The following is a 21,728-nucleotide window of genomic DNA, read 5'->3' as shown; positions in this document are numbered from 1 at the left end:
TATTGTATGATATGAAAATTTCTATAATTGGCACCGGACGAGGACTACGTTGATATAGAGTATCACGTTATTATAAACTGACGAAATAATCACGCAATACCCTTCTTAACCTCGCTTTTGTCAGTACGCGTAATCGATGTTTACCCCATCACCGACAGGAAGGTGCCAATAGGAATGCCAGCAAACCCTAAAATGTATTTAAAACGTTTTACACATGTTATACTTTGTGTTTTGGTTATGATAAAAACGTTTTAATAACAACAATTGTCGGGTTATATAAAGGTCATGGAAACGTTTTAAAACGTATTATATGAAACCATACTACAACAATATTTTTAAAATATTTTCAAAATGTTATTGTAAAATATTTTTTGCCAAATATTTTTTTCAACACTTAAATAACATTATGTTAGAATATTTGCAGTAGGTTTTGGCTGAATGATTTACACCGAACGCAACAAAACTACGATAAAACATATCCTACCATTTTAAAGAAGTCTTCAAATAATGTTTATATACGTGTCCACCCATTTACATAACATCCTACTATGATATAATGAAAGACAGACATAAAAAAGAACTAGTTTGCGTCTGAAATTCTGACAACTAGACAGAAAATGCCGTACTTCGCAGGTCGGCAGCCAATCACGGCGCGCCTTTGCCCTGACGTCAGATGCGAACTAGTCTTTTTTTTTTTTATCTCTGTCTTTCATTTTAATAAACTGCTTGTATTGTTAATAGAGGGCAAAGTTACCGATTTTTACTCACATACGTTTTTTCCTTGGTCTACTTGCGCTCTGCGAATGGTGTAGAGCTCTTCACGTACGATAGGAATGGTTTATAGAAATCTGCCATTCGGCACTATGCGGAAATCGTAACTAAAAAAAATAGTAAGTCCCCGCGGCTTTGACAGATGTGCCTTGCAACATACGGAGTGTCTCTGAAAGAACCGTATCGTCGGAAACGTAATTGTTTGGGTATTTTAATGCCACAAATAAAAATAACTAAATACTTGGTGTGGTTGAAGAATAAATCAGCTATCACATACTTTTGGAATTTTGACAATTGACCATACCGTTCTTGATATAAGAATTATTAAGTCCATCATTTTCAAGGCTTTTCACGGATTCAAATATCAATCGATGATCTAAAAAGTGTAGTCAGAGTGCTAAGGCCATCTTGATTTAATAATTCGTCTCAAAGCCTCCGTGCACATTAGTAACATCACCCGTTTTTTTCGCGTTATTCCCGCTGGATTGAGTAAATTTCAGTGTTTTACCCTGTTTTATTTCCCCTCGATCCACCACACAAAAATCTCACGTTTAACATCGTCAGACGTCAACATCTTGACCACAGTGCAATATTTCTGAGAGATGAAAAGGTGGTCTATTCTGGCCACTGATACACACAATTAAAGTAAAAAAAATAATTAATTAAAACCGCATTCCGTATTAGTCTAAAGTAAAGTGTGCTGAGGCTTGTGGATCAACGTCTAGGCGTTATGCCTGTGCGTAGCGCACTATAAATCAATGCGCCCTTTTTTTCTTTTTCTTTTTTTTTAAATTGGGAAGGGCTTTGAGACGACCTATTTAGATTAAAAATTAAGATGGCCTAATCACTGCGTATGATCCATTTCACCAGCGCATGATGCGCCTGTTGTCATTGATAGACATTGACTCCGTGAAAATGAGGGAGTTATTTATTTTATTTCAAAAACGGGGCGGTCAATTTTCAAAATTCAAAAAGTACGTTATATGGTCCATAACATCACCAGTTACTTAGTTACGTTTGGTTTATGCGTTAAAGTACCCAAAACAGTCAGTTCTTTCAGGGACACCATGTACGTACTATAAGCACTAACATTTGAAGCATATTTCATATTTCAGGATCGTTTGGGCGCTTATAATCTTGAGTGCCTTGATATATACAACCATTAACATCACACTGAATGTTATCGAGTATCTGCACATGGATACCTCAACAAAAACCAATGTCATCTACAGCGACACCAAAATGTTTCCTGCAGTGACCATTTGCAATCTTAATCAGTGGCGAAGGTCCACATTGGATTATTGGTCTTATCTGATGTTATGTTCGATTTATGGTGACGAAGACGAAATTGCACAATTCGATTGGGATTCATATTATGAATATTCCGACAATCCCCACAATATAAGTCTGACGGCGTTAGCCTTGTCCACAAAAGGCGTACTCCCCGCCGAAGAGATGATACTTGAATGCAAATGGCAGGGCCAACAGTGTAGTCATGAAGATTTTACGCGAGTTATGACCGATTTGGGAGTGTGTTACCAATTCAACAATCCGAAAAATCTACAGGAAGCTTATGTCGTCAACCGACCAGGAATCAAAAGTGGACTGACTTTGACACTGGATATCCACCATTATGATTATATACATGGAGAATTAGAAGGTGCGGGAGTAAAGGTGAGTTGTGTGGTTTGGTCTAATATGAAAAAGAACAATCGGCGGCAATATTGGATGAGCAATTGAATATTAGATCAATGCCATTACACAGGTGTCACTGGGTGAAAAAAAAACAAGAATGTAATGAAGAAATAATGATAGCATATATGGCGCGACGTGAAGATACATAATACATAAAATGACAAGTTTTCCGTTTTACTAAAATAATACAAACGGAATTGGAGTAGTAAACGGAACATGCAGAAACGGGGATATCAAATATAAGCCCAAAATTTTCATTTTCACCTAATTATCGCATAACCTAATTGAAAGTACATCTAACAGAAGACCCAGAGCAAAGTTTATTTTCGTCAATTTTCCTTCCATTTTATGCTGAATATCTACTTCACCTTATACTTGACACATTTATTGTAGGTTTTGTTGCATACACCAGGGGAACGTCCTTTGATGAAAGAATTGGGATTTGCTATTTCTCCTGGATTCGAAACACTTGTCAGCATCACGCACACCAAGGTATGTAGACTTGCACAAGTCCTTTCGAACCTGATGTCTCAAATCTGGTTAACAAGCACACTAAATTATTTCTCTCATTACAAGGATTCAGAAAAAGTATAGTTTGACCTACCTGCGACATACTGTTCTTGAGTTATAAGCAAAAAGGTCAAATTTTGGGCAGTGGTCTTTTTTTTGGCCGCACAGGGGCCAAAAATTAAAACTTTGAAATTTGACCACTGTGTTGACCTTTAACCTTGAATATAGCCGGAATACCGGTAAATATTTTTTGTTAACATCTTGAATGTGTTATAGGACCATATAAAAAGAAACTAAAAAAATTGGTTTGGTAGAGTCTTGGGGGATGCATATTTAAACCTGGTAGATACCGGACTAAGTCCTGTGTCATAATAATCTTTACTTAATTACTCGAATCCCTTGAAGATTAATAGGTGTGATATTAAGTCCTCCCTCCCCTGATGGCTGTTAAATAGTGACATGCCTTCAGGGAGTTCTTGCTGTTGTAGAAGGAAACATGATTGACACTTGATATCTTTGAACATGTGGTCATAGTAGTCAAAATTAAGATATTCCACTATCCTAGATGCACTTACGCCTTGAATCAAGGCTACAAGGTATGGGGCTAATCTATTTAAAGTCTACATTTCCAGGAAGGTTTCGCTACATGTATATTTCACAGCAGAGAGTGAATGTTAAATGGAATACGCATTGGCCAACTCACCCTCCATCTCTGTAAGATTCAAATCTTTCTCAGAGGATGTATGAAATTCAATTGGGGCTGCCTAAACCTGTTCATTTCATTTGCTAATCATACATCCCTTTAGCAGATATTTCCAAAATCTTCCAAAAAATGTGGAATTTACATGGATTAGCTGAAAATCCAATCATTCGAAAGTTTTGTTTTAAAACAAAACACTGCACATGAGCAGACACACATAAGCAGAGCTCTGCATTTATATCATCTAATTAGCTGAATTGTGGATTTTTATATATTGTTTTATATACCATCATCTAGAGTTTTTCACCAGGATTCTTCTGATACTAATTTCATCTTTGACTGTGTTATATTTATCAAGAAAATTGCATATTTTGTTGTAATTTTTGTTGTTTATCTACAAATGGACTAGTATATATCATCTTTACCAGTATTGATTTTTGCATATCCTGTTCATCACTACACAACAATGGGTGCATTTGATACTTCCTGCCTAAATGACTCAAGTATTATGTTCAACTTCAATGGATTTTCTCATGATGACATCTATGTACATTCTTTATGGACTATCAAACCTAGGTCAAGATCAACAACAATTATAGTAGAATCAGACATATTTGACAATCTTCTGTATGAATTATGTGAACTTTATGGCCCCCCGTTAGACAAAGGAACCCAGCATGGCAAATTATATAGATGTCTAATGAACAATAATGATGGCACCATTGCACAGGTAACCATTACTTGTTACCCATCAACCACAACTATGTCTATCCAAGGAACACTTCAAGAAAGTTGGGTAGAGACAGTTCTGCATGAGCTTGGACAGCGACTTAGACTTGAACAGCAACTTAAAGCAGACCTTGGTGATGATGACGAGCCATCTGAAGTTCACTTTACCTTCCTCAACACAAGCAATGATTTGTTATGCACATCTACACCAGCCGCTGCATGCAGATCACCCATTAAGACTTGTTCAGTTGGATGCCAAACATCAAGTACTTCTGTCACCAATACTACAGACACCCAGACATCAACTTCTTCAACCTGTGATGCTCAAACTCAAACAGACTCTGTCCATGCCACAGCTACTCAAGAAGCAGCTTCTATGCCAGCAATCCCTACACCAGCTTATGTTGCAGCTATCCCCACCAGTAATGTGTTCAGTGTGTTAGATGTAGAAGAAACCCCTGATGAAGATTTTCCCCCTAACCCCCTTCCATGGATCAAAATATCTAAAAGAATCACAAAACCCAGACAATCGGACATTAAAACCAATGATCCCGAACCTCGTGCTACATGTACTCCATCAGCAACACCAGTTGAAAAAGCAACCAGCAGCAGCAGCACATCACCCAAAAATAGGACTGTACTCATTCTGGGTGATTCTATCCCCAAGTACCTGGACGGAAAACGTATGTCCCGGCGGCTTACAGTACGCAATGAGTGTATTCGCGGCAGTACTCTCGAACAGTGTATGACAACAGCACCTGCTTTGATTAAGGAACACAACCCAACATGTGTGATAATCCACTGCGGGACTAACAACATCCAAACATGCCTGCCTTCAAAATGCCTAGATCTGACTATGGAACTTGTTCGTATTATATCTACCATAAACCCACATATAGCAATCGCGATTTCATCTTTAATCATCCAAGGAAATACAAGAGGAACTGCTTGGGTGAATGATTTTAATGCTAACCTATATAATTTGTGTCGTCAAACAAACTTTGCAGCGTATATTGACAATAGCAACATTGGACTTGACCATCTAACTCGCTCAGATTACCTGCACCTCAAAGGAAATGGAATACGTCAACTTGCAATGAACTATATTTCTTTTTTAAAGTGGTTTACAACAAAAACTCTGAACACTTGATTCCAAATAATGATGATATGCATAAAGATGTGAATAATACCAATGTAAGTACATGTAATAATAATGCAAATTCAAATGGTCAAGTTGACAGTTCAAAAATCTTATCACTTTGTCATGACAAAAACTCAAGTATGTTCTGTGGAAATTGTACAAAGAAAATTATTTATCTAGATGCCTATGTAACTTGTCAAAAATGTACCCTAGACTTCCATTCTAATTGTATTGATATCTCAGATGTTGAAAAATGTAACACTAACTGGTTATGTAATTGTTGTTTTCAAAAACTTGTAATGAGGAACTTCCTTTTGTTGAGTGCTTTGTTGATCTAAATTGTAAGTTACAAAAGGGACTTAAAATTGCTCATTTAAACATCCGATCGCTCATAAACAAAATTGATTATATTAATCTGCTTTTACATGACAATAATATTGATGTTTTTGTATCACCGAGACTTGGTTGTCTGATGACATTGATGACTCAGAACTTGGTATCAATGGATATACTTTTTGCAGACTTGATAGATTTAATGGCATGTCTCATGGTGGTATTTTATGTTATGTAAAGGAAGGAATTTCATTTAAGAAAAATTGTGATCTTCATGACAATGACATTGAAAGCCTTTGGGTTGAAATTATTCTGCCTAAAACAAAACCAATTATTGTTGGGACTGTCTATCGCCCACCAGATTCTACTGTAGATTATTTGGAAAAGGTTGATTCAATTTTTCAAAAGTGTAATTCTATATATGATGATGTATATATTCTTGGCGACTTTAATGTAGACATTTCCAAACAATGTAAAGCAAGGAAAATTACAGGTTTGTGTAGAAATAGTAATATCAAACAATTAATTACAGATTATACTAGGATTACTGACAAGAGCCAAACTATTATTGATTTAATATTTGTTTCATGTCCTAACCTTGTTATAACATCAGGTGTACATAGTTTACGTCTTAGTGACCACTCATTAATTTATGTTGTGCGCAAACACAAACAAATTAAACTTCCTCCAAAAACTATTAAGTCTAGATGTTTTAAGAATTTCAATGAAATGGCCTTTATTAACACTATAAAAGATATTGATTGGAACCAAATTAGTTGTATTGATGATGTAAATAACGCACTTAGTAAGTGGCAATCTTTATTCAATGAAGCATGCAATAACCATGCACCATTTAAGGAGAAGAAAGTCAAAGGACATCTCCCTGATTGGATTAATGGGGATTTTCTGCATTTATTCAAAGACAGGGACTATTATTTTGCTAAGGCACATAAAACAAATGATCAAGCTGATTGGGACATGGCAAGGATGTTAAGAAATAAAGTAAACAACATGAGGTACTATCTCAAGAAAAATTATTGTAATGAAGCTGTTACTAACAATATGCATGACAGTAAAAAATTATGGAAATCAATTAAGAAAATAATTCCAAGTAAGACTGTTAGTGCTCCTAGCGTAGTAAATTCTGATAGTGGTCAAACAAATTCAAGTAGTAGTATTGCAAATGAATTTAACAACTATTTTACATCAATTGGTAATACACTTCGTAAGCAATTTGATAGTAAAACAAATGTAACTAAATGTCCATGTAACCATTTATATTGTAAGCAATACTGTACTGTAAATAAGTTTAAGTTTCTAGAAATAACCTCTGATTTTGTATTAGAACAAATATGTAATATGGATAACAACAAATCACCTGGATTTGATCAATTTAATGTAAAATTACTCAAATTGGCTGCACCGTTTATTTCTGATTGCCTGGCCTACATTTGTAACTTGTCTTTAAGCAATTCTGTATTTCCTGATAACTGGAAAAAGGCAAAGGTAACACCTATTCACAAGTCAGGTGATAAAAATAATGTTGGAAATTATAGGCCAATTTCAGTTCTACCCATTGTGTCCAAGATTATTGAAAGGGCTGTATATAATCAATTATATGAGTACTTAAATGATGCAAATATTCTCTCAAGTGCACAATCTGGTTTCCGTGCCAATCATTCAACGACTACAACTCTTCTTGATGTCCAAGATTTTGTTTTAAATAATATGGATAATGGATATGCTACAGGTATGATCTTTCTTGATTTAAAAAAAGCGTTTGATGTGGTAAACCATGATATACTTATTGATAAACTGAGCAGATATGGCATAAATGGTAATGAACTATTTTGGTTTAAATCTTACTTAAGCAACAGATCACAGGCTGTTAATGTAAATGCTACTCTTTCAAAATTTGAAGATATCAATATAGGTATTCCGCAGGGATCAATTTTAGGGCCATTGCTCTTTATAATATTTGTAAATTGCTTAGCATCTACTGTGGATTGCAAAATAGTCATGTACGCTGATGACACAACCTTGATTTGTAGAGCTAAGAATGAGGTAGATCTTCAAGCACATTTGCAATCAAACATGTGTAACGTAGCAAAGTGGTTAACAGCTAACAAACTCATTTTAAATGTAGATAAAACTAAATTAATGATCCTTGGTAACAATCATATCATAGATAAATTTAGTAATGTAAATCTTATATACAACAATTGTATTATTGAAAAGGTTGATGATTTCAAATATCTAGGTGTTAAGTTTGATTATAATATGTCATGGTCCTCTCACATTGATTATTTATCTAAAAATGTTTCAAAAAGAATTGGTATTATTACTGCGCTGTAGACACTTTCTTCCTCATCAAACTCTTGTTATGTTATCAAATGCTCTCGTAACCCCTAATTTTGATTATGCTAGTTCAGTGTGGTGTAACTTTTCTCTTGAATATCAAAGAAGGCTTCAGGTTTTACAAAATAGTTTAGCTAGAACGATTCTATTTGCTGATATTAGGACGCCAGTAATAGACATGTTAAACTCACTAGGGTGGATCAAACTAAGTGACAGATGGAAAAATCATATGCTTATTCTTACATTTAAATGTTTAAGAAATCTTAGTCCTTCATATTTATCATCTCAGTTTGAATTTGTTCATAATACTCATTCTCATGTAACCAGAAATCATTCGTCTAATACATTGATTGTTCCAAAATACAACACTAATTCTGGATTACGTACATTTCACGTCAGAGCTGCTCATATTTGGAACAGTTTATCACCAATGATTCGAACTGATATGGAAAATATGTCTTTGAGACAATTCAAAACAAATGTTCTCATTTCATGTTAAAATGTGTATAGTCTATGAATTCATAATTGTGATTGCATTTTTTGTATACTTATATTGTATCACTTTTGTGTACTATTATTATATTATGTTTTGTATTGACTGAGGGCCTGCTTGGAAAGCAGTGCTGGTCACTGAAGTTGTTACCCTCAATAAAGAAAGAATAAACTAACTCATTATATAGTCGTTTGATCGTTGGTTTGTACAGAAATTACTGGTTTTACTACGGATATAAACCGTAGACTTCGCATATAAGTTATAAATAGTTATTTCCTGTCATATTTGGTAAATAAATCCGATGAATATTGCAAGTTTCTATGACATTTAAGGAACAAAACAAGATGTTCGATTCGTCACTCTTCCGAATTCAAAACGATTAGTTTTACTAGAATGCATCGGATTTTAGGTTCCTGATTTCAAAATCAAAATCAACTTTGGGTACGTATATAGCTCTCATGCACATGGGATCAGCATCGCTCGGAGGATTATTAATAGAGTAATAACGGAATCACGTCATGAATTTTCTGCACTTTAAGGGATGAGTCTATAGGAATAACGACCAAACAAAGAAATTCTTGTTTAAGCCGTAATATTGTAGTCTTTCAACCCTTTCACAACTTCAGCTGTGTAACTTACAAAAATTCCCGCTAAAAAGTGGTTCTTTTAATTTTAGAAAATACATTAATAATCGCATTGGACTTTTCGTACTGATCGTACTATAAGTGACTAATCACACTATAGACTGGGATTACATGTGACGTCATTGCCAGGCAATTGGTCTCTATTGTCCCTTGTCCGGAAATATGCCCACGCAGTCAGGGACCGTGCTTTTAAAACTCCCGCCAGATCACAATAAGGCCATTGAACTGCGTAGTAGCCATACGTACTCATTGAAGTATAACGGTAGCACGTTCCTTACCGACTCATTATTAATGTGTGGAAAGGGGTCAGGGACGGCATTCTGATCATTCTAATCCTTTCTTTTGAGGTCAATAGATAAAAGAAAGGCCTTGAACACAGGTGCCGAGTTGTAGATAATATTTAATCATCAAAGCTGATGGCATAAGAAATTTCGAGGAGGCAGCGCTTATTATTTCTTGTAAACACAATCTAATGTGGTACTCACTACATGTAGAAGGCCGGGCGGGTCTGCAAATTAGTGCATGAAGCTAGTAAAGATATAGCTTTATGTTCAGTTTAATCAATTAAAATACTATGGCTGGATATCAAAAAAATTGCGAGGCATTAAGTATTAATTTTTATATTATTATGACAAAATCCAGTCCCTTCTCAATTGAATAGGCTCCGAGATTAGACTTTCCTTTCCAAAAATAAATTATATGGCCTAGAGGACATGATATAGGCCTAATCTAAACCCATATTCGGTATCCAGAAACCTTCACAGTCTGAGCGGCGCTTGTACTCGCATCGCATTAAACTAGACATTTCGGCTGGTGCCTTCATCACAAAAAAGGAATCCCCGATCATCACGATAATGGCGCGCGATCACGAACACCCGGCAAGCGGCAGAGCGTTTCAACCAATGACAAGTCTTGATTGTGTCCGTTTGTCTGCAATGCGCGTGCGCCACGCCGCTCATTGCAACCGGCATGGTAGTATGAAACCAGCACAGAGGAGTAAGATATCTTACTCCTCTGTGGAAACCAGCTTTATACTGACGTGACCCCGGATGTGACGTCACTGTCACATCAGGGTGAAATGTAGTCTCGGTACCTGCCGGTTTGTGCTCCTCCGTCACCGTTAGTGACGGAGGAGCACAAACCGGCTGGTACCAAGACTAGGTGAAATGGTATTGAACAACGCAAACCAGCCAAATTTGTCATAAGTTTGAATAGCCATTAGAACAACCGTGAATATAGTGTCAGAAAGTCTTACACATCTTAGTATAACCTTGTCGTTAGTGTGATACTGAATGCAGCGCCATATTTGGAATATATTCGTACACGGTGTGGGCAAATAGTTGCTCAAATGTAGGCTAAGTAGGCATAAATCATGAAAATCGCTTAATCGGAATAATACTAACCAGTAACGGACACTGAGACAGCACTACGTTTGAAGTTTGAAGTAAGTAAAGCTTTTCCTTGTTATAAAAAACAAGGAAAAGGCAGTCATTTTTATCACAACGCGATATTTTAAAAAAGTACATTTTGAGAGGGCCTACGCTCAGACAGGGTCTAATTCTGCATAAAACCGGGCAACGTTATTTCTATAGATCTGCTGCGCATTCAAATTGCATTGTATTGCATCGTAATTTCATTTGTGTCTATGCTAATTATGTTTACACAACATGAACTCACGTGTTTTCAAGCAAATTCGCCGATAGTAGGTGATCAAAAGCGATCGGAATGTTACAAAAGTACAGATCGCATTCAGCTTACTTCATATGAGATGATCTTTGGGAAAATACGGCATAATTTGTCTTGGTGTTTGCGGAATGCCATGCAGTAAAATATTAATACGTTGCGGCAATTCATGATTGACAACTAACAATCGGCGTGTCCTTCGTATCCTCCACTGTCAATTTCTTATCCACTCACTAATCCTCACAAAAGCTTTGTGTTGATTACGTAATGTGTGGAGGCAAATTGCAATAAGTACAATGAAATAATGAGTAGGGCGGGCTCCGAGGCGGGTTTCTTCTTCATCTTACGTAACAGTATTGTTCTCCAAAAAAAACCCGGAAGCTTGTCGTTTGGAGCTCTAGCTGAAATACAGCAAGATAATGTAAGATAGTAAATGTAAACCTGTATTTTAGCTAGAGTATCTCGAGCTACATACGCTGGTTCTTTTGATTCTAGTGTAAAATCTGTTCATCACATGTAGTCCGATTTGGTATCTATGGTCTCATCAAAGTCTTGAGAACTCTTTTTGATGTTATGTTGGTTAACAAAAACGATACTGTTGAAAATAGCGGTATTTATGCAAGCGACGTATCTATTGTGTAAAATGCATTGAAAATTGTCGGCTAAAGAGGGCATAAATTAAAATCGCGAAGAGTAATAGCAACAATAACTATCTACATTCCAAGCGGAAACGCTTTTCAAAAACATACCACCTTTTTCGGGCAATCGCTGAAACCGAAATATGAAATTCCAGGCCATCTGTAAAAAAGTGCGTGAGCAGAAATGACCATGAACTTGGGTCACCGAAACAAGTGTTTATATTGGTGTCAGGTCTATCATAGTGATACAACAATTAGCCCCCAATAATGGCTTTCATTTGAACCGTTATTTGTTAAACTGCGATTTTTACTTTTTGAGAAATCAATGAACGTATCAAAAAACTTTTCGAAAGTCGATTTAAAATGGCATAACCCGTTAAGACACCCCCATTGAACCTAATGTAGCCTAACAAAGTAAAGTTACAAGCATTTGAATACATGAATACAAAAGCCACCTAAGTCCATAGGAAGTGATTTTGAGAGAAAAACCTGTGTATCATTTTAATTCCTTCAGTTAGATTTACCTGGTCAATATGGTAAGTTTTACGTGCAAATGAGTGGATTAACCTGTATTAGGTATGACGATTAGCATTTCAGGGACTTCGTGGGGTTCATTTTAAATTTTGGACTTGGGTTTATTGAATCATATACAAAGACAACAATGTTAGAATGAGATTACCACTAGTAAGATAATACAAAATAAAGCACACAGGTATGTATAATGTTGATAAGCATTCTGCCATGTAATATAAACCACACACTTTCCTTTATTAAACCCATTTTTGTTCAAAAGTCACTCTCTAGCAATGAATGTGTTACAAGTGGACTTTTATACATACTGGATTTCAATCAATGTGTTACAAGACTCAAATCATGGAATTGGGTGATTCTTTCATACATGCTATTTTTCACATGCTTAATAGACACAGAGAATGAATTTGAGTTGTTCTTTCATACATATGACAGGCCTATGTATAGCAACAATTTCCCATGCTTAACTCAATTTGGCCGAAGTATGGACTTAGGTGGCTTTTGTATTCATATATTCATTTGATTAGACAAAGGTCCAATTTAAAAAGCGCCTGATCGGGAGCATACGTACGACGACGATGCACAGCCGTTATGGACAATAACGGTGGCCACAAAAGATATTGATGGGAACAAAAGATCTTAAACAAAAGGAACTAAAAGAAAACTAAAACAAAAGAACTGAAAAATAAAATAAAAGTTGTGAAAAGTACATAGATGAAAAAAAAGTGAAATAAAAATGTATTGCTTTAAATAAAGCATGGCTAAGAAACTGTGTTGTCTCTTTGTTGCGCGTGTTGGAATCTTTTCGCTTTGTATAGGCCAATCAAATGCTTGTTACTTTACTTCGTGAGGTCATATTGGATTCATTGGGGTGTCATAATAGTGCATCTATTAAGAAAATAAATTTACCCAAATGTGGTTTACTTTTAAAATTGTGAATTTTTGTCAAGTGTAAGGATATTTTTTGGCGCAGTATATTTTGATTAATTAAGGGGGTACTACACCCCGGTGGTAAATTTGTGACAATTTTTGCATTTTTCTCAAAAAATAATAGCACACTGGTAACAAAAGTTATGTATATTATTGGGGCAAGAATCCAATTACTACACTGAAATTTCAGTGACTCAAGACAAGCGGTTCAGTATATATGATAGGAAATGAGGTACATCCTAGCAGTACCTTATTTCTTATCATAAATAATGAACCGATTGTCTTGGGTCACTGAAATTCCAGTGTAGTAATTGGATTCCTTGCCCCTATAATATACATAACTTTTGTTACCACTGTGTTATTTATTGGTTTTTGAGAAAAATGCAAAAATAGACACAAATTTATCAAGAGGTGTAGTACCCCCTTAAGTAGTGTGCTTTCTTCAACATAACAAACAGCGCTCTAACGCATTGGCTAAAAACCAGTCGGTCGTCACTCAGGCCTGGATTATAAATGCAGTCTAACTCTGATTTTGTATGTTTTCTTTGTTTATTGATATTAATTTCAGTCAAAAACTATGCCACATCCGTATCAGTCAAACTGTACCAAAGAGGAACTTCGTTTTTCAAGCTCTTATTCTGTACCACTATGTCACTACGGGTGTATGACAGATTATGTTAGTACAACATGCAAATGTCGAGATTATCGTTATCCTGATGGTACGTAGAGTTATACTCATGGTAAAAAACCGTTATCCAAATGACAAAGAACCGTTATCCAAAACTTGTAACTAAATGGTAAATTACTTTTATCTAAACGTTAAATAACCGTTATTCTAATGTAAAGTACTGTTATCCTAACGCTATTCAAACGGCAAATAACCGTTATCCTAATGGCAAAGAAACGTTATACAAATGACAACGTACCGTTATCAAAATGATAAAATATTTTGAAATGTTTCAGTAGCCTATATCGCACACCGACATCGCCGGGTAAATGATTACATTGTACAGCAGAGAAACTAAAATCAATACCCGGGATCGATACACATGCATGTGCTATGCAAGATATGATATTCAGACGATAAATAATTGGATACCGGGATAGAAAATGATGAATATCTCCCGTAATTTTTGATTCTAGAAAAGCCAATTTCCAGGCTTGCACTTGAATATATGTGTTGAAAGAATATGATAGTCGTTAGCTTGCGTATTGAGAAAGAACCGTGCGTTTTGGACTCAAAAACTGACAAAAAAATCTGATTTTATATGTGCAAAAAAAAAGACAGCTGCCTTCATTCGTAAACACTCGGGTCACGGAGGATACACGGTACTATAGCGCAGCGTAGGCCACTAGGCAGTCTAAAAGTAGATGACGTCATGACATCTACAGAGGTCAGTCACCAGGCTATTGTCAATAGCCTTAGTCAGATGTCCCTCGGCTCATTATGCGTCTGAAAACTATTAAACAGGTCGGATCAAAATGGCCATGCGTGGCTGTGGATTCAACCTGTCGTATACAACATTATTTGCATGGTGATTACGGGATTTTGTTTGCTTTCAGACCTAGGAAGGGAATGCACGCCTCAAGAGATGCATAATTGTTCAATTCTTATCGAAAGTAAGTGTACAATGTATTATGTTCTGTTTATGTGTTGTGCCAAAGTCATCTTTTACTCACAATTAAGAAACACGTGGCCTCTAACTTACTCTTCAGTGAGTTAGCTAAAGAAAAGCGACAGCTATCTTCCAAATTCTGTATTTATACAAATTATTAATTGACATATTGTACTGTCTATTCTAGATAATTTCGGTAATTTACACAAAGGATCACGACCGCAATGCACTTGCCCCCTTCCATGCGAAAGCAATATCTATGAAGGTCGCTTGTCTTCTAGCTATTGGCCAGCTAATCCCAAGGCATATTCCTTACTCACTGAATTTGATAACCTATACGAAGATCTTGAAGATTTGAGGTGAGTTAAGGGAAGGGACCATAGACATCTGCGTGGTTTTTTGCCTAGAAATATCACCTTTGCCCAAGTGCAAAATTCATGGTGCACAAATAAGGAAGCCTTTAGATTAATATTTCAGCATTCTTATTGTTTTTAGCTGATATGAAATTCTTCAAATAAGCTTGTACATTCAAAGATGCATTTCAGCCCATGTACGTTTTTGGAGGGGAAGTATTTTCGAACAGTTGGACGATTTCCCTATCCTTTGCCGAAGTATTTACAGAACCTTAAAATAAGCTTAAAATAGCTCGTGACTAAAAGTGTTTTTAGGGGGAAGTGATAGCTTTCGTTCGATATAAAAAAAAGCAATAATGGTTAAAATTGACAGCTTTTACATAGAACATGGTGTTGGTTATTTGGTCATTTACGGATAGTTTACAATTAAATCAGAGTAGCCAATGTATGACGTCAGCGCATTTTCTTCAAATTGACATACAAAAAAAAATTATTTTACCAACATTATACATGGGGTTTATGTAACTGGGGGAAACTTGTTACATATGAGGTTTTGCATTTGACCTTCCAAATTACACCTGAGTTGTTTTTCCTCCATCGACGACACAAGCGTTGATGGGATGAGAACTACCCGCCGATTGACCAAAAAGAAGTTTTCATTATCAATTGGACCAATCAACAACATTGTTAGAGTAGTTCCACCGCGCAAAAAATTGGGGTGAATTATTTGCATTAAGCTCCATTTTGATTGGTGATTTAAGTGAATATATCATGTAATTGACCAATCAGAGGCAATTAGATCGGCAGGTAGTGCTCAGGGGTTAAAAGCAATCAAAATTCACTGGTTGATAGTAAAACGATGATAATCATGCGGTGAGCTGCCAAACTACCCCACTAAGCTACAATGTATGCGACGAATGGTATGAGGTTTGACCGATGTGTTTGTTTGCGGTTTATTTTTAAATTTACTTTTTAGGAATAATTTGGCCAGAGTACGGATTTACTTTGAACATCTAAGTCACGTGGAAGTCCAGCAGGTTCCATCTTACGGGCTACCCAGTCTGTTAAGTAAGTAATATCAGGGGTGACATGGAGAAAGGCCTCCCCCGTTATTATATTTTGTCGGTAGAATAATGCGCTTGTCACTAAATCACAATATTACATATGTTAAATGCGTTACTGTTGTAGTATATCTTTATATATGGAAATAAACGAATGAATAAGCGAATGAATGAAAAGAATGAATGAAACTTTCTTTATTTGAGGTATTTATAAAAGGTTCATTCAAAAAGTTCTACCTCCATCGTCACCTCTCTGTTATCTTACGTGTCAGGAAGTTGAAATTACTCATAATTATACTCTTAAATCTTGGCTACAAACTGAAATTTATTTGATTGAAATGTGATTCTTGGGTGTAAACATGTGTTGGTTAAGGCCAATACAGAATTGGTAGGTCGGAAACGGTATGAAAAGAAAGGCTAATTTTGATATAAAAATGTAGGCCAGTAAGGCCACGTATGGGAATCATTACAGATCTATTTCTGAAAATTAATAAATTGCTTTGAACAAAACAACCGATAGATGTTCAGAATAGCCTTCATATTGATCCTTTTCCATAGGATGTGAACTTCGATCCGTTGATCACTTGTTGGTTTCAGTCGTATTGATTTGGTCATAAGTTAACATCAAACAAGTCGTCTACACATCATTTATATTTTTTGTAATATAGAGGGTTGTTAATTAGGGGTTCATTCATAGGATTGAGGGCATGATCGCTGTTTATGCCCGAGGCGTGAGCCGAGGGCATAAATCAACGATCATGCCCGAAATCCTATGAATGAACCCCGTTCATACATACTCAACATTCTGAACATTGTTAGCAATCCAAAACAAATGAAAATAATAAGGTTTACAAGTTTAAATAACATTTTCATACCGTTTTCCTTCAAAAATTGGGAGAAAATGAGTAGGTCTACTTGCAGGAAGCAGCTCGTGAGGTCAACGGCCGGGAGTCAACGCGTTCGTCTCTTGCGCTCCGCGTGTGATGGGCGCGGTGACATGCGCGTGTACGCAACACTAGCAAATCGTGTATCGCGTTAATTGGGTTCCAACGCTGCGTGACGCAGCTTGTTTATGCCCTGCGCACTGGTCATAAACGGTATTTATGACCAGCAAAAAAGGGCGCAAATCCAATCAGAAACGTCGTTATATCGTGAGTATGTATGAACAAATGTTCATCTTATTTCCACGTCAAGATCCATTGCTTAAAAAAAGAATGTAATTACAAAGTACCCTTAAACATGATATAGTCGAAATTTCACTAACATTTAGTGCGTCTGCTGAATCCTTCAATGTTTTCTTCCCATAGAAAACCTGTTTTATTTTGTTTTGTTGGAGTCCCAAGGCATATCAGGGAGCTCAAATAGGAACTACACATTTACCCTGAGTAAGCAGTTGGACAACTGCATCTTAAAAATATTTTTATGGAGATTATCCAAAGCTGAAATGTAATGCTTACTAAACTTTTCGCTTCAGTTTTCAACCGTTTCCGACATACTAAATCTGTATTCCCTTTAACCTACATATCTAAACAACTAAGAATTTTCATCAAATAAGTTTTATTTTATAGCCAAGATTTAGGAGTATAATCACAGCTAATTTCAATATCCTGATACGTAAAGTAACAAAGCTGTGATGGTAGAAGTAGAGAAAAGCTCTGTGTTTCTCGCCCTTTGCGCTGGATTTTGACATACATATTGGTCACAACGTTGCAGAAAATATTCGTGCTGTCTATACATGCTATATACTCGGGAAATTACAGAGGCGATAGTGTTCATGAAAATATGTAATTATTACTTTATTTTGATATCTAATCAGTGCTATAAATTCATATTAGGCAGCAACGTGTTTGTATTAAAAGAAATAATAAAACATGTTGTTGTAGAACTAGAATTACCCAGCAAACACAAAACATTTTCGACATCATTCGCCAAAGGTTATAAAAGGTTGTCAGAAAACGTTTAAATGTCGGGTTATATAAAGGGTATATTAAGAGTATAAAACGTTTTCATAAAACCTTAAAATTTTTTTTTGATAATCTACTGCTCAGCAAACAAAAATGTTTTACAGAAAACGTTTAAATGTCGGGTTATATAAAGGGTGTAAAATCGTTTTAATCACATTCCAAAAACATTCTTGAAAACTTGATACAAAACATTCTAAACAGAAATTTATTTTGGGGTTGAAAAATATTTTGCGAAAAATGTTTGCCCAAAATATTTGCAATAACGTTTTAAAAACGTTTTCATGACCTTTATATAACCCGACATTTAAATGTTATTAAAAGGTTTTGAAAAAACATTTTAAGAACATTTATGTGTTTGCTGGGTTCAAATATTTTAACATAATGTTATTTTTAAAAGTATTGACAAAATATTTGGTAAAAATGTTTGCAAAAAAGTTTACAATAACATTTTTGAAAACATTTAAAAATATTGTTGTAGTGTGTTTTCATACAAAACGTTTTAAAACGTTATCATGACCTTTATACAACCCGACATTTTAATGTTATTAAAACGTTTTTACCTAAATCAAAAGCTAAAATATAACTTATTCAAAACGTTTTTAAAACGTTTTTGTGTTTGCTGGGTACTTATATGCAAATCCGAAAGTTGCAACAGATTATTTTCATTTTTTTGCCAGTTTTTACGTAACGTTGGGCGCAAGGTACCACGAGGGCGTAAACATATTAATGGCCATTATCTTATTTACATAATGGTTTTGACCTCAAGTCATGAGTGGTGAATCAATGTTTAATTGACCTACTCCTCTAAATATTTTACCGTAAAGTCCTAGGTGGAGGGCTTTTTTGTTGTGTAGTCCTACAAAGGTGGGGTGACAAAAAAGTAGCCTGCTGGTACATGTTTTACCGTACAGTCCTATGGTGTAGGGTTTTTTTTTATTTGTTGTCCTAATTTGATTACTCTCCTTGGTCTCTTCGTCATTAACTTCCAACACCAACCTTTTTAGTTTAATTATTTCAATCAAAATTTTACTCCTCTGCTAATGATGACAAGTGAAAATCGAAGTAATACTGCAATATCAATGTGGAACTACATCTTTATCTTGACAATTCATTTGCTCGCCCTATTCCTTTTACAGGAATTTTTATTGATTGATCCTCGTATATCAAGAAAATTGGTCGCGGTATATTCTGTGGTGTGCAAGTGACATGACAGATGAGTGCAACATGTTAGGCTATGCAATCGAATCAAATTCCATTCAATCGTGACCTTCCAACCTTACTTTACGTTATTTTGTGACTGTCTGTATATGATGTGTTTATATTGTACATATCTAAAAAGTCAGACACCTGGCAACCATTGCAGATGGGGCGTTCTTTTACTAACCTTCGAATATGAGAAAAGTATCAAAAATAACTTACGCAGTGACAGAATATATGTAGCCCTATTTATATTGCAACATTTTATACTAACTGTTTATCATAACCTCTTCCAAATGATCCTAATGATATGTTTTCTGATTTAATTTTCAGGTGAAATAGGTGGAACAATGGGTCTATTTTGTGGCATGAGTTTGATCACTCTCTGCGAGTTTGCCGATTTAATCATAGTCTTGATTTTCAAGAAATACAAATCATAGAACAATCTCTCAATTCTAAGAAGATTTGTCTGGATGGCAATGGATTTCGTGGCTTAAAAAAGTTTGTTTTTCTCCTTTGTGTGGAATTCATGTATAAAAACATATGATCCCCTAATTATAATTCCGGGTTATAATTATAGCGAACATTAAAAGTTCCGACAATCCTCGAAAAAAGTCCTTGGAACACTTTAGGAATCTGTAATAAAACTATTCCTAATGTATTTCTGTATTTCTAATGTGGATAAAGTGTTCAATATTGGGTATTAGAAGAAAGCTGGGCCTTCAATGAACACTTTCCCTCCCCCAATCACAAACTGAAAATATTTGCACGTCTCAATACTGCAAGGGGGAATGGGGAGGATGTATTTTCCCCTAAAGGCTCTTTTAATTGTTTCTAGACATTTTTCGAGGATTGTAGAATAATTATTTCATTGAAATTGTATTTAAATGATTTACGCTTTCCTTTTTGTAAGTTTTATATTATAAAAACCACATGTATTATACTTATCATGATTTGATATTAGTAATACTAGTATAATCCACTACCCACATTAAGGTATGTTTTGTTTGTAAGAGCCAGAGTATTTCCAATACTCATTCATAACCTCATGAATATACGTGAGTTCAGGGCCGGATTTACCTTTGGGCCGGATGGGCCCGGGTCCAGGGCCCCAAAATTTGGGCCCCCAATGTGGTCATGTGCATGTTTTTTTTGCCCGAAAACACGATGTTTTGGACCAAAATATGTTAAGATAGCAAAATTTTGCGCACTTCGCGCGCACTGGCCCTTTGCATAGCAAAATTACCTTCATTTTGGGCTTTAAAAAAAATAGTGGCTGATATTCGCGCAAATATCCTAGTAATATCGATCTTATTGTAGGCCAACAATTTAGAGCTATTTATGAAACAAAACTTGACCACTTGATGCGCACATGCCTTCCTCACGGTGAATTTGGGGGCCTCCGAATTTAGGCCTGGCCCAGAGCCCCCAAAAAGGTACATCCGGCCCTGTACGTGATATATCACAGATAATAACTGGGCAGTTCCGTAGTTGCGGACGTACATTCAGTTTTATCTGCATGAGGGAAAAAAATAGGGACCTCATTTCTTAATACTGAGCAGGGATACAAAATCAAGACACCTCATGCAGAGAAAGTCAGTTATCAACTTTCAAAATATGCAAACTTTACTAGTTTGAAACCAAACGAAGAAGGTTAAAGATGGGAGTGAACGTCCGCAACTGAGGTCAATTTTCACATTTGTACAGGGTAAACAATAAACTTGCTCTGAATCGTTCATCTGTTCGTGGGGAATCAGAAAAAGAATAGTTTGCACTATCTGCAATGTCAAAGTAATGATATATGACATAAAAACGAGTTTCAATTTTGACTAGTTGGTTGACATGATTACGGTACTGCCCAACTTTTAAATACACGGCCGCAAATGCAGGTTTTGAAAAAGTATAATGACCGCGTCTAGCGATGTGGCTAAAGAACGCTTTACAATTGAGTGATTTGGTCACGCTTGCTGATCTTGGTATGTCGTGTCCATGGGTCACGTGCGTATTTATAAATACGTACTTATAAATGTACCGTAGTCGACGCACACTGCACAATGTTTAGACATTTTAGATAATACCCTGATGCGCAGTCGTTAACCTCTAATTGGTAAAACAAAAATGAGCATAGTACTTTTGGAAACGAATATCAGACTGATTTACATTAAAATTGATTTACATTAAAACAAAGAATTTTGTATTATTACTAAAAGTAAATTATGTTCATACCTTGCCTCGCGGCCAAACACATACGTTGTCTCGATAAGCTTTGCATGCGTGTAGCTGTGGAACCGTCTAAATAAATAAAGATAAAAGTACATGAATTAGGATCAAAAAACTAATTTATGAGTTTTGTAGAGTCAAGCGGCGTTTGAAGATGTTCG

At 35.7% G+C, this 21,728-nt stretch overlaps 1 protein-coding gene across 1 annotated transcript in view; it reads right to left on the bottom strand.

The window, feature by feature from the left end:
- LOC140167042 (uncharacterized GMC-type oxidoreductase Mb1310-like) overlaps positions 1–21,728 on the bottom strand; it is a 59,072-nt gene that overhangs the window by 32,933 nt on the left and 4,411 nt on the right. Inside the window, exon 2 of the mRNA XM_072190520.1 lies at positions 21,574–21,639. Coding sequence (XP_072046621.1) covers positions 21,574–21,639 — 66 coding nt within the window. The remainder of the gene's footprint in view (positions 1–21,573; positions 21,640–21,728) is intronic.

The sequence above is a fragment of the Amphiura filiformis genome, chromosome 12 (genome assembly GCF_039555335.1).
Source record: "Amphiura filiformis chromosome 12, Afil_fr2py, whole genome shotgun sequence".
In the NCBI taxonomy this organism is placed as follows: domain Eukaryota; kingdom Metazoa; phylum Echinodermata; class Ophiuroidea; order Amphilepidida; family Amphiuridae; genus Amphiura; species Amphiura filiformis.
This window is presented reverse-complemented; position numbering and strand designations above follow the sequence as displayed.